Genomic DNA, 15,198 nt, shown 5'->3' with positions numbered 1-15,198 from the left:
TTGCAAGCACATGTGCAAGAATGAGTCACCCTAAGAAAGCTTACCGAATTCAAGCACGGTGTGTTAATAGGATTGTGGCATCCATTGTGGCAACAAGACAGTTTGGGAAGTTTCTTCCTTTCTAGACATTCCACCATCAGCTGTAAGTGCAACGGGAAGGATTTAGGAACCACAGCCACAAAACTTTAGACCACATAAAGTTACAAAGGGGGGGTTGCCAGCTGCTGAAACGCGTAGTGCATAAACGTTGCCAATGCTCTTCTGGTTCAGTAACTGCATAGTTCCAAGCCTCATTTCACTTTAACATCAGCATGAACACTGAGTACCAGGAGCTGCATGGTGTGGATTTCCACAGCAAGCAGCTCCTGTAGTACTTTTGTTCATATACTGTGTAATAAACTGTTAATAGTTATCAGTAAATTGCCCATTTAAAAGGTTACTGCAGGTTACAAGAGTATGAAGAAATCACAGTAGTTTGTATTTTTAAGACAGTTGATCCATAACAGAGTTCATTGGGACCCCACTATTCCATTTTTTGTCCACCCAGTTGCAGCAACAGTAACCCTGAACCACAACTCAAGGGTTATCTTATCAGAGCTGTTGCTGTCTGTTGTCAGTACTTCCTCTCCTCCTTTGTCATTGCAACAGATTTACAGTTGGACCATTTTGTTTTTCGTTAGGGATAGCCATGTTGAAATGTGATACTAAGCATTATTAGGCTCACCTCTGGGGCTTTAACAAGTCATTCTCCCACTGCATTGCCTAATAAAAGATCAATAAACAGAACTGTAATTTGAAGGGAAACACTGGGTAATAAATCACTTTGAAACTGACTCATTTATAGTAATTAAAGAAAATGGCTTTGCCTTGTATAAATATTCATATTTAGGAAAGGAATTTTATATAAAATGGTTTGGAATAAACTTAAATTGTAATTTTATTTCCCCACAGCAGCCTTTAGATTACTGTACAAGGTTCTACTTTCTGCCTCTTAATAACTGGACTGAAATGCGCGTGCTAGAATTCATTGCTGTCAAATGCAAGACCTCTGTGTTTTCCAATTTAGTTTCATTGTTTGTATAAGAAAAGTAATTGTGAAACCTGCACATGTTAATGTCAGCTTTTCTGGGAAATTCCCCATTGACTGAAATGCCTCCATTGCGTGGCACCTTCTGAAAATGAAAACTAAAGGAGTGGAAAGTTGTTCTTGAAACCACATCTAGATTTCAACAGTGTGAGTGTACTCGGGTCTCAAAGGGGTTAAAACATTGCTTGAGAGACAGAAAAAGCAGGCGCTGATGCAAGAGGCAAACAGTGGCAAAATCTCTTATTATGTATTGCCTATTCATTTCTTATGGCATCATTGTATTACTGACTGTGTCCATAGTTATATTGCGCTTATACAGCATGCAATTTCCATATATTTTCAAGTATGTACACAAATAGGCAATATCGTCCTTCTGCTGAAAGTCAGCTTACATATGTTACTGGCGCTCTCATCGCACCCTCTAATAGAGTTTTATGAAGACATTAAAGACAGAAAGAGCAGTTTAAAGCCAGATCTGATAAAAGGCACACACAGACACACACAAACACACACCCCTGACAAAATGTGATGTAGTGAAGGAACTGCAGCAGTGGCCAGTGTACAGGGCTCCCGGCAAGGCCTCAGCATGGTTTTTATGTAAATATAAGTGTGCTGTTTCAACAGATGTAATCGGCCTTTAGAGCGAGATCATTGTGTCCTCTCCCTAAAACCAGTCTCATCCTGGGCTCTTGCAGATAGCATCGATTCTGCATCCTCTCTGGGTTTTTATGTCAACCATTAGCCAGAGTTCAGCACATTCACTGGAGTGCTCAAGTGTGTATGCATCACTCACTTGATCTGTCTCCCTCCTTTCTTGTTTCTCAGTCAATGCCTCTTTGCATCAGTCAGTTTCATTTACATTTTCTCTCTGTTTTGCCATTTTTTTCCTTCCTTGTACGAGCGTGGCGAGTCCAAACGATCATACCTACATCCTTACACGTTTAAACACTTTAAAAAACAAAAGTTTGAGTTGTTTTAAAGCTTGTTTTTTTCTTCTTGCTAGCCATTTTGCATTGCCATTTTTGATCTACTTTATTGTCCCCTTGATCACATTTACCCAGCATCTGTCTGTGCACACGCAGCTTCCAGAAAAACCTAGATTTGCCCATCTCCAAACACGAAGCCCTCCACAGTTGCCAAAGACAGATGATGACAGAAAAAGGAGAAATGTTGATGGTTAGTGCAAAGGGTAGACAGATTATATTGTAGAGAAAAATGAGAAATAGCGAAGGAAACTGTGGAGGGGGGTGGGTGAGCTTATGAGGCAAGATAAGGAGGGGAGAGAATATGATGATGGATGACTTAGGGAAAATGACAGAGAAGTGAGCTGAGGGGAGAAAGCGGCAGGGAGGGATTTGCATTCAGAATGGTGAGGATAAAGTGCAGGAAATAGAAGAAATAGAGAACTTTCAGTGAACAGGAGCGGGGAAAAAATAATTGGAATTAAGTGAAAATGGCAAATGGTCCTTTGATTCTTTGGGTTAATCTCGCAAACAGGCACTGTCGTGGATGAGAAATGTCCCCTGTGGTGTGTTGCGTTGTGCTTTTGTATGTCTCTGTGGGCATCCTGGCACTGTTGCTGCTCAGTAATCTGAGCACATTCCAGTCTTTTCCATGCATGGAGAAAATCTTAGGTACACCCACAAAATGCTTTCCCAGAAATTACCACCGGACAGAGCGGTGTCCATGAAGTCTAATTGAAACACCACTTTCAATACCTTTCAATAATGATCACTGAACACAGTTTTGATTTTGTTTTTTGTTGACAGTATATTTTGCAGTGATATGTGACTTTATTCAAAAAAGGCAAAAAAATCTCTAATGCATACACAATGACAGACTCTACGAATGTGGCAGTGGTGTAACCTCATTCTTCCAACTTCATTCAATTACCTGCACACTATTTTTAGACGATCAGTTCTCCTTTTCTATTTCTCATATGTCTTTTCGAATGAATGAACTGCTCCTCTCATCTGTCTCTTGCTGTGAAAACTCATAAGCTTATGTGAAGAGATGACAAAATCTAAAATTTATGATAACCTCTTATGAATAACTCTCACACAAGTAATGATATATACTTTTAACCGGTGTGTTGGTAAAAGTCCATCTGGTCCTTTTTGGTTCCGATCCCTTTCATGTATCTAATTTAGGCTATTCTATGTTGTGTAAAGCTAAAAAGCATGACGCAGATTTTCCAATCTTATGTTGCTTCTGTCCTAAACTAACATAGTGGCTAACATAGTAACATTTTTCTTTGTGTGTTGATTTCAACCAAATGCAGTATTAGGAAACAAAATAGCAAGTTTGGTGGTTAATATTTTCCTGGGAATATTTTTTTTTTTACAGTGACCTTGATATCATAACAGAAGTTGAAACAGTGATTCTGGCTGCAAAACTTCAATTTTGATACATGCAAAAGGCTCAGAGTCAGCTAAGCACGCATATCTTTTAGTCTGCTTCAGATCTTTGTTCAGATTGGCAGCATCTCCCTCTGTGGCCTCGGAAACTGTGGGAGGCCACATCTCTGTGGTTCTCAGCCCCCCTATGAGAAGTCCTACATTAATTTCCCACTAGAACAACTTCTATCCTGACATTCCTTCAACATTCCTCAGGCCTCCCCTGTAATGAAAGCATTTTATCACATGGCTTTGCCTTCATTTCTCCAATTTGTTTATAAAAAGATAGATTGCATGAAAAGTGGGATGCATAAAGCGTTGCCTGGGTTTGATGAACAGACACATGTACACTAATAGACATTAAGTGCTTTTTCTTACCACAAATATAAATTGTCAGTATTCTCTCTGTTTAAAACAAAACGCTTTTGAGAGCGCCCGAGCTTTGGTCGTGGTTTGTCTTAAGCCTTTTCTCTCGCCCACACTGATCAGAGTGAAGCTGCTAATGGGGAATTGCCATTTAGATGGATTGTTCACTTAGCGTTCCCCCCTTATGGCTATGTAAACTGGACTCTAAAACAAATCTAGTCTGTAAATCTGTCAAGTGAGACACAGTCTTTCTTTTGTTGGATTTTAAATGAAGCTGTATTGATGTGTGTATACACTCCAGAAGTGGAAAAATGCTGGGTGCGTCACCACTGATGAGTTTTTCATCATTTACAGCAGCAAATGTGACTAACATATGGCTACACAGCATGTAATGTTGTCACCATCAGTGATGCATGTGTGCCCATAGTGGGGCGGTATTTCTTTGGGGCCATCTGATGGAAAAGAGGCACTTTTTATGTATGTCACTTCTAACTGCAAGACTATCTATAAGTACAGTTTGACAAGGAGAGTAACACGTCAAGTAAACTCTCCAATAGTTTGATTAATAGGAGGTTTTGGCAAACTTCTTCCATCTTAGCGGTTATGTATAGACCAGAGCTGGTATGTACCCAGTGCTGTTTTCTCCAATTGGGACATCAAAATTCAACTAAGTAAAAACATACAGTTCAAGTTAAAACTTTTTCAACAGGTAATCAGTGAAGAAATCAGCTATAGCACAGTTTTTCTTTAGCTACTTTTATATTTTAGAGAAAAATGTTGTTACATGTTTAGTTTACATTTTCAGGTCACAAATGACAAATAAATATTCAATGTGACCACCTTTGTTCTTCAGTGTATCCTGAACTCTCTTAGGCAAGCTTCCTTGTCATTTCCTTAAGTACTCTTCAGGAATAGTTCTCCAAGCTTCTCTGAAGGACATTCAAAGTTCTCTGTTGGATGTTGACTGCCTTTTGTTTCTCTGTCAAGATGATCCCTCACTACTTGAATAATGTTTAGGTCTGTGCTCTGGGGAGACCAATCCATGACTGATAGTGTGTTACATTGCACTGGCAGTGTGTTTGAGGGTCATTGTCATGCTGAAAAATGAAGCCAGTTTAGTGGATTAAAAGCTACCTGTTTTTCTTCCTTATTTGTCGATTGACAGCCACCTTTCCATTTCTGACGAGGAATCACCTCTTTAGGAATCACCTTGATGGTGTCAACATATCATTTCATGCCTGTGTGTTGTGTTATTGTTGTCATTGTTTTAATTTCAACTAAAGAAACATGATAAATTTATGTGTTTTAAGCTTTTTGCTTTGTGTAGACAAAACACTGGTTCATCGTGGTTTTTATGCTTGAATGATTCATAGATCAATGTTGAGTGGCTGAAAAAAAGAAGAAAATCTTCAGAAAGTCCAGAGTAACAGAAAGTATTGCTCACGATCAGTCCAACAAAATACTTGAAATTGCACGATAATTGCTGTCTCTCTCTTTTGTTCCATGGGATGTTAAGTCAACCTGAAACTTATGCAAGCCAAACTCCATCTGGTATGAAGAAGCGAAGAGAGGATATGTTATAAGTATGAAGGTGAAGCCCTAGTGGCTCTACAACATTGATTTTCTGTCTCAGATCTCCTGAAGAGTCACATAGCAACAGAGACCTCTGAATCTGTAATCAGATCCAATCAATGGTGCTCCTGTCCTGGGCCACACACATGTGAACCACCATATAAGTAAATTAACCTGCACACACAAAGCATAACATCTATTCTACCATAATACGACACGCTGACGTTAGATATACAGAAGACAAATGAATGAGGAAAGTCCAAACAAACTGATACAATAGTCAGCTACAATTTTCACCTCCACCCTGACAGGGACAGAAAGATGGGGATAGTGAATTGGAAAGGTGGAATGGCACCCAAGGGAGCAATGGAACATTCACACTGGTGCTCATCCATCTCCAGGACATGAGCAAGCTGGCTGCCTGTAGCATGCCAAACAGAGGACGCCTTATAGAGAATTCAACATGAGCTGTAGGCCAGCCTCGTATATGTGTGGCAGACGTCCTTTTGTACACACATACTAACACACACAGCTGCTTCTTAAACGCCTCGATCTTACATTGCACACCAATGGTGACCCCAGCGATCTAACTGGAATGGGTCTGATGCTGGTGGAGCCACATTTCTCTAGCTGGCCATTGTCACATGAAGACAAAGTTACACTGTTTTGGTAACGGCCAGACTTTCCTGTTGACAAATGTTCAAGCTTCTCTTCACCGCCTTACTAAGGCACACTACATTCTAATCATGCCCTCACCTTACACATCAGCTTAAAAACACTGATTTGAAACCTAGATTAGACAATAAGCAACCTTAAAATTAGGCTACAGCTTTTGTTTTGTTAGCTTGCTAAAATGGCACTATTATATCTAGCACCACTGCTCTAAATTGTGAGTAAAATTAACAAAAAACTTAAAACCGCCATGCTTTTATTTTAATATTATTTATTTCATTTATAAATTCACCATCATTAAGTAAAATCCAACTGAAATATATAAAATAAAATGTTTATTTATTCAAATAATGAATCATTAAGGAAAATGGGCTAGGTGTAAACTAGCTGTAGATCAATCAATTGCCTTTCATTTGACCAGATTCCATTAAATTAAACATTTTGCATTATGCTTAGTTAAGAAACAAAATTAAGGATTTGTTTTTTAAGGAGTTTATTTCAAATCAAAACCTATAAAATGCAACCACAAAGTTGAAACATTTACAGATAGCAAAGCATTTTAAGACTGGTTTAAACAAAGATGCCATGGCAGTTACAGCATCTTGTTTACTCAAGCCCAGAATTTGCATTGTAATTCGCATAAAAAGTCAGCAAATGATAATGCACGACGCTTTCAGAGCATGCTCAGTTTGTTGCTTTTGTTTGTTGCCTTTCTTAATGTTGTAACACCAGCTGCAATGAGATTCAACAGCTCTTGCTCTAGTCACAGTTCTTTCTTTTGCCTCTTCCCATCTTTCCTTGTATGATACTGAAAAAGTGTGACAGGGAGCAAGGTCTGAAAAATCTCTTCCCCTGTGGGTCTTAAGTAAGTAAGTAAGTAAGTAAAATTTTATTTATATAGCACATTTCTAGATAAAAGATCACAAAGTGCTTCACAAGGTATAAAACAAAAACAGTCAAAAGTTGACAAAATGCAATTTTAAAAAGATGTGTTTTAAGCTGTTTTTTAAAAGTAATCACTGAGTCTGCAGATCTTAAGTTCTGAGGAAGAGAATTCCACAGTCTGGCGGCCACATTAGCTTTTGCTACTGTGGCCGCCAGACTGTCTTATTAGTGAGTGTTTAAAAAGAGCGAGCTGTCCACTGCAAGTGTGGTGATTCAAGTCTGTCTCTATTTTTCTTTCATAACGGAGAGAATAATTTGGGATTCTTATGGGATAGGAAAATATTGCAAAGCTAAATGCCTGTTCATATTTGATGCTCTTCATACACAGAATGGCTGAGCAGAGGGAGTGATCTGATAAGTACAATGTTGAAAACTTTTACAGCTCTTGACATGCACAAAAGCTTTGTCAATGCGTGCTGGCTTTTATTCTGTTTTATGTTTCAGAAATAAATTGTCTATCACTTCACAATAGCATTTTCCCACTATTGGACACAAAATGACAACATCGTCATGCTCAGTGTCAAGAAAAATACACAATTTAATGCTGTCTTCTTGCCCACTGCCAGCAGAACTGTACATGATGTGAAACACAACTGACAAGTGAGGCCAATCAGTGGTTTGGAGACAAAAACAAAACAAAAAAAATCCATTATATCCTATTGCAGATTTGATCCCTGTCAGCATGTCCGAGGCTCTTCTTGATGCAATGTTGTGTTGAAAATGATTTAATTGGACTCAATTAGTCAGCTCAAAAACTCACTGATCATAATGCTAATTGGCCTGCGGAGCAGGGTGAAAGATCAGCATCCTGCAACGATGGCATGTGTTACTTTGTTGTAAGCACTGACAAACCTCTGAAGAGAGCGAGATTGATACATTGACGAGTGAAAGTCAAGAAGGAGAGCTGTGGTTAATGGCAGCCGCAGGTCCTCCTTCGTTTCTCCTCTGCCTCACCCAACTGCCCATTTTTGAAAAGCTATTTCCAGCGCTTTCCTTCTTCCTTTGCTCATCACTGTAATCCCCTTGCTGAAAAGGTAAGACAATCTGGGGGTGGTGGTTGGGGGTACTGTCACTGCCACCCTAGTATTGCACAATCAGCTTGAATTCAGAGAACATCTGAGGAGAAAAGGCAGGTACGAATCTTAAAGCTCAGTTTGCAGTCTGTGACGTGACTGTTCTTCGTCTCTGATTGTGTGAATTAGTGTTAGATCTACTCTTTACTATGCAGTAAAGATTTCTGCATGCATGTGTGCAGTGTGTGTGTGCAAGGATGTTTAAGTGTGTTCTGGCAAAGCCAGTCAGACAGAAGCGCTGATGTGTGCCATAGTTTAAAATAGCCCCGCCAGACAGACAGCTGAGCAGCTGTGACCTCAGCTCCCCTGCCCTGAACTTTCAGTTGCACTCAGTGACCACACTGTTTCTTTCAACGTGCGTAAATACGCAATGAATCATCTATAGTCTTTATCAAAACTGCTTAATGAATAAAAGGAGTGAAATAAAAGTTCCAAGCAATTATCAGACTAACTCTATTTTAGTTTCAGACTCATATTTTAGAGTCTTTCATGGCTTTGTTCATCCAATGGCAGGCTTTGGTTTTGTCAGGCAGGAACAATCCATCCCAATTAAAGCTTGGGCAAAGAGAAGGCACGCTATGCACAGACAGACTGGGCACCCTCCTCTCTCTCCTCTGCAGCCAAGCAGACACTCAGTTTTATAGCAACAAGCATGAAATAGACTCCAAGGATCAAATACAGCGTGCGTGCAGTTGGAAGTGTGCATTTGCGAGACAGGGTGTGTGAATGAGATCATTGGTGTGTGTGTGCGTGTGTGCGTGACAGATGATTTTTGTGCACGTTGTGTGCTTTAGTAAGGAAAGTGCTATTAGTTATATGTTCCTGGGCTGATGGCTAAAACAGTGGGAGGTGCGGTAAGGCTTGAAGCGCTGCTGTCACCTGATGCATTGCCATTTTGCATTTTTTTAAAATAACTAAAGATCATTGTTACACTGGAGACCAGTTATACCATCAATTCTAAATCCTTCTGACACTATGTAATTATTCTGGCTACATGCAGTGATGCTAAAATAACTCCCAAAACAGCCTCAGCCTGACATACAGTTGATTTAAACCATAGCCTCACGCTATCTCGTTGGCGATTACCGTACTCTCAGCGTCATAGCACAAAAGAAACATGGGCTTCTGCACTCCTTGTGCGTGCTTTGTGTTTGACTAAAAACGATATCAAGACTTCAGGGACAAATTAAGGGTAATTAAACTCGACGAGTAGGCAAAGTTCCCCCTCAGGAGTGGTCAACAGGTCAGTCTCACATGAGTGCAGTGAGCTGACGTCCTCCCTGTCATCATGACTGACGGTGCCAAACTTATTCATGTCTTCTGCACACCGCCTTTGCCTCTATTCCTGGCACAAACACAGACTGATATGTTTAGCAAAAGGCTTCCTAGATGCAAATAGAGAAGGTCAGACTGAGACAGCTTGCCCTGCCCATGCCCTCATAATTCAATCCTTGTCACTGCTGACCAGCTGCAAGCATGAACACACACTTTATCCTAAAAGCTAAGCCCTCCTGGCTCTAGCTGGTGCACCGAGATGATAGCTAGATGATATGGGTCAAACCATTGGAAAACAAATTACATCAACCTTTTACAGGTTCAGAAAGTATCTAAAGTATTGTAACCACCCCCCAAGTTTAAAATTTGTTTTTAAGGAACCAGGGCAACAGAAGTTGAGGCAATACAAAAAAATAAAGCTCCTGATCATACACACTGGCCTTTGTATTTATAATGCAAATTGGGTTGAAGATGGATGTAGGTATGCTGAAAAGTGCATAGGACCAACAACAGGAAAGTCGGGGAAATGACCCAAGAGTATTAAATAAAAACACCTGTGTCGATGTGTAATGTGTGTTAGTCTCTAGTAGGAAGATCTGCTTTGTTCGTGACTGGTATTCTTTAAGGACAGGCTAGAGAAGCAAACGAAAGAGCAGAGCACTTTTAATAGAGCTCAACAACACTATATCATTCCCATACAAAAGAGACGAAATGAGACAAAAAACAAATGACACGTGATGCAAAATATGTACATTTATACACATGCGAGGGTATATGACTGTAAGGAACCAGTGAGTGCAAAGAACATTGGCCTGGAACAGAACATACAAGTAGGAAAACAACCAAATAAGATTACCTGACCCAAAATGTGAAACGTTTGAACTGTTGTAACCCACATAGGTGTGGTCATCTTTACTGTCCATTAACTACAATACTTTTATTGTATGTATGGCATGCCAGCACAATATAGACCTATTGAGGTTAGACACTGTGTCTGTGTAGCTTTTACATATGGCGTAGTCAGCATTTATACTGCATCTTCTTAACAGGGACCATTCATCTGCTGGTAATCTGCTGTGCTAGTACCAGTGGATACAACCAATCTACACAAGAAGGAAAAGATGTATAAAGAGCAAGCCACGTTACTTAGTTTTGGGAGTTTTTTGACACATTTTTCTTTTGCTCTCTTGTCATGCATGACCTTTGGAAACATCAATACTTCAACTTCATCAATAGTTTGAGACTCTCGGTTTGTTTTTGCTTTTGTATGTATATTTTAAGAAAAAAATGACAAAAGCAAAAGAAGATGGGCTCACAGGCTACTGCTGTAATGAATCAAGCACAAGTTGCCCATAACTTTGTAAAAAAAATGATTTTGTTAAATTAGAATTAAAGCAGTCATGTTTGCTCCTGTTTTCAAATTCCTATTATTTACCACCCCAATTCCAAAAAAAAGTTGTGACACTGTGTCGAATGTAAATAAAAACAGCATCCTATGATTTATGAAAATTAATGGATTTTTGTAAATCAACATATCTCATAAAAATATATTTTTCTTACAGTAGAACACAGAAAAACATTAGGTCAAGTTCAAGTTGATGGCAAGCAACATTTGTCAAAAATCTTGGGACACAAAAGGCTAGATAAGTAATTGCTACTAAAAAATAGCTGAAGGAAAATGTCACAGCTAAGTAGGTTAATTGGCATGAGGTCAGTAACATAATTGAGTGTACAAAGACCATCACAGTGTGGCAGAGTTTCACTATTTCACCATAAAATTGTAAAGACTTTGGATATCATACCATCCGCAGTGTGTAATATCAGGAAAAGAGAATCTGGAGAAATCTCTGTGCGCAAGGGAGAAATGCCAAAAAAAATCACTGCTGGATTCCTGTGCTCTTCAGGTCATCAGGCAGCACTGCATTAATAACGGACATGATTCTGACATAAAAATAACAGCATGGGCTCACTAAAACTTCCACGAATCACTGTCTGTGGACACAAATACAGGTTAAAGCTCCATCAAGCCAAAAAGAAGTGATCCAGGAACATCACTTCTTTTTCTGGGCCTAATTTGACTTAAAATGGGAGAAATGGAAAACTGTTCTGGTCAGACAAATTAAAATTGAAAATTCTTTTCAGGAAATATGGATGCCACGTCCTCTGGACTCAAGAGGAAAAGTGTTGGTTTGTTATCAGCACTGAGTTCAAAGGTCTGCATTTTTGATAGCATGGAACTGGTGGCTTGTACATTTGGTGTCCTGCAACCAGCCTCCTCAGTTCCTAGACATTTACAGATTGGTGATTGCTACACAGTGGTAAACAGGACCCTGTCCCAACTTTTTTGAGAGATCTTCCTGCCATCAAAGAAAAGTATATATACCATTTTACTGGGTTCTATGGTGAATCGAATAAGGGTTTATGAGATTAGCAAATCATTCTGTTTTCAGTTATAGTTTACAAATTGTCCCAAATTTCTGAAATTAGGGTTATAGAAAGGCAAACCTTGATGTCATGTCACCAATGAGAAATGGTGGGAAAGACTTTGATAGCTCTGTAGGTTATACATGTATTAAAGTGTAATTCAATGAGTAGATACACAAACATGGATGCACAATAGACATGATCAAAATCAACAATGTACAGACTTTGTTCAAATGTCCAAAACCGTCCATTTATGTCATAGGTTTAAGGAGGAAAATTATGCATATTTCTGCATCATTCTTGATAATGCATTTTTAAAAATTTTTTGCACCCTTTCTTATTTTGTACTGAGCGACAAGCACAGCCCATTCACAGCTAACTCAAAAGAACAAAAAAAAAGAAAAGAAAAAATACGAAAACTCTATTCAGCTCAGTCAGTTAAGAGCTTTTTTTTTCCCCAATCAGAACCTCATAAACTCTAGCAAATCTGTCCACCTATGTACACTTACATACTATACACACCTAGTTTATCTGCACAATTCAGCCATGCATGTGTGCCTGTGCTGTACCTGTGTACTTGTTACATTCTTATCACTGCCAAGGCACGCAGTCATTAGAGAATATCAAATCTGCTGTATGAGGCCACATACCTGGGATTGATCTAGCAGTCAATGCATTCCTTAATCCCCAAATATGAATGAGTTGAGTTTTCAAATGAGACGCAGTGCTGTGACGAGGTTTTTAGCATCAAAGGGTAAGTAAACACCAGCAGCAGAAAAAGAACAAAGCGTTTTTGGCAGGTGTTTGTAAGTAAAATCAGAATGATGGCCTTTCATTTTGGATCACAAAGGTGTGTTTGTTTAAGTGAAACAAGGACGTGCATGTTTGCATACACACGTCCAGCCTCGTAGCCTTGTAGATAAGCGTGCATAATATCAGCTTGTCCAAACACCCACAATTGTGATGCTGCAGGACACCAGTCTGCATCTGCCCTGTTCTCCTTTGTATCTATGTAGGTTGAGGATAGCAGTAAGGATTATATCTGTGATATGTATATGAGTTTTTCTGTGCATGTAGGTTCCTAAAGGGACAGAGGTGAAGGTTGATCCGCAGCCTGTGCTGGCATCAGAACAGGATCCACTGCAGGCAAAGTCCAGCAAAAAGCAGTGCAAGGCTGCAGCACTGTGTCCAGCTGGCAGATGAAGAACCCCCTATCATCTTCACTAAGGGGGGCTTAGAGGGGTTTTCTTGTGGGCTGTCACCTTCAGGATGTTTCCCTAATGGTTTACCAGCACTGGATGGTTCGGGTACTGTGGGAGACGAAAACAGAGAGAGACAACGGGAAAGAGAAACAGGAAATAACAAGTTTAGCCTCCATTGAATTCAGGCATATGTGCTTAAATGTTCTTTGGGTTTGTATATTATATTCAATAATCACTTAGTCAAGATTCCCATTACTTCAACTCTAATACCTTTCAAAGACTAGTGGCAGTGGCTGTTTCAGTTCAAAGTGCCCATAATTTGCTTTCAAAAATGCTTTCTTTTTTATTTATTTAGTTTCATTTAGTTTTTTTTTTGCCAGTGCATTTATAATGCTGCTAAGTTGCTTAATAGCTAAAAGTATTTTTTTTAATTACACACATAAAATAAAAACTGAACATTTTAATCCTTGACTTGTGAGAGAGGTGCTCTTTCCAGAGGCGGAGGCCTGCTTGTAGCGCTCATCTTAATGATTTACCCACAGAACTTCCAACTGTGGTAATGCAAAGGCCTGCTGAAGATTCAAAGGTTTCGTTAGAGAAGGCAGCTGACTTTACAAGCAGCACAACAGCAGGTTAGTGCAGAATGTCAAATCTCCAAAGAGAGCAAAGAGGAGTCATGTTTTTCTTTGGATGTTGACCTCAAAAAGGACAGCTGGACTACAAGGAAATCCTGCTCAAGATACAAGCTATTAACCAGAAACCTACAGTGCACTTTTTAATGTTGTTTAAAATAACTTCTCTTAAATACATACAGTATACTGGTGTAATTAATACCGTACAAGGGTTAATACTTCCAACCTACGCTATTCAGAACTTACCAATCCTTCAACCTTGCACTCAAGATTACCTCAGAAGTTTAGCTGACCCGTTTTGACTGAGATGTGCCAAAGTATTTAATATAAAAACCCTTTTCTATGAAAGTTAATTATTTTAATTATTAATCAGAATCAGAATCAGAAAGGGTTTTATTGCCAAATGTTGAGCGGGTTTACAACATTAGGAAATTGCTGCGGTGCTTCAGTGCAAACATACTGTTATAAATACTGTTATAAATTAAGCTTAAATAGACATGAAAATAAAAATGAGAATAAGAATTAAAAGTGCTAAGTAGATAGATAGATATATACATGATATATACATGAGTGCAGGTGGTGATCAGTGCCAAACATAGAATGATGCAGTGAACACAGCTTAGGGTCATGTGTTAGTGGTGGGAACAGTCATACGGTTATTGTTCATGTGTCCAACAGCAGAGGGGAAGAAACTGTTCTTATGGCGAGAGGTTCTGGTGCGGATGGACCGGAGCCTCCTGCCTGAGGGGAGCAGGTCAAACAGACTGTGTCCAGGGTGAGAAGGGTCAGCTGAGATCCGAGCTGCACGCCCCAGTGTCCTGGAGGTGTACAGGTCCTGCAGAGATGGGAGTCTGCAGCCAATCACCTTCTCAGCAGAGCGCACAACACGCTGCAGTCTCTGTTTGTCCCTGATAGTGGCTCCAGCGTACCACACGGTGATGGAGGAGGTGAGGATGGACTCGATGATTGCAGTGTAGAATTGCATCATCGTCCGTGTTGGCAGGTTGAATTTCTTCAGCTGCCTCAGGAAGTACATCCTCTGCTGGGCTTTCTTAATGACGGAGGTGATGGTGGGCTCCCACTTCAGGTCCTGGGTGATGGTGGTACCCAGGAAGCGGAATGAGTCCACAGAGGTGATGGGGGTGTCAGTCAGGATGATGGGGGGGAGTGGAGCTGTGTGTTTCCTGAAGTCCACAATAATCTCCACTGTCTTCTGGGCATTCAGCACCAGGTTGTTGTGGCTGCACCAGGACACCAAACGTTCAACCCCCCTCCTGTAGGCAGACTCATCCCCGTCCGAGATGAGTCCAATAACGGTGGTGTCATCTGCAAACTTGATTAGCTTGACAGACTGGTGGGTGGAGGTGCAGCAGTTAGTATACAGGGAGAAGAGCAGAGGAGAAAGAACAAAGCCCTGAGGGGAGCCGGTGCTGATGGTCCGGGAGTCCGAGACATTCTTTCCCAGCCTCACATGCTGTTTCCTGTCCGTCAGGAAGTCAGTGATCCACCGGCAGATGGGATCAGGCACATTCATCTGGGAAAGCTTGCCTCGGA

At 40.1% G+C, this 15,198-nt stretch overlaps 1 protein-coding gene across 2 annotated transcripts in view; it reads right to left on the bottom strand.

Moving 5' to 3' along the window:
* Nucleotides 1-10,033: 10,033 nt before the first annotated feature.
* Nucleotides 10,034-15,198, bottom strand: part of gpc5c (glypican 5c) — a 105,885-nt gene continuing 100,720 nt past the window's right edge. For both annotated transcript variants that reach the window (XM_004542617.2, XM_004542616.2), the window contains one exon: nt 10,034-13,120. In XM_004542617.2, coding sequence (XP_004542674.2) covers nt 12,936-13,120 — 185 coding nt within the window. In that variant the 3' untranslated portion in view covers nt 10,034-12,935. The remainder of the gene's footprint in view (nt 13,121-15,198) is intronic.

Source organism: Maylandia zebra, linkage group LG18 (genome assembly GCF_041146795.1).
Source record: "Maylandia zebra isolate NMK-2024a linkage group LG18, Mzebra_GT3a, whole genome shotgun sequence".
In the NCBI taxonomy this organism is placed as follows: domain Eukaryota; kingdom Metazoa; phylum Chordata; class Actinopteri; order Cichliformes; family Cichlidae; genus Maylandia; species Maylandia zebra.
This window is presented reverse-complemented; position numbering and strand designations above follow the sequence as displayed.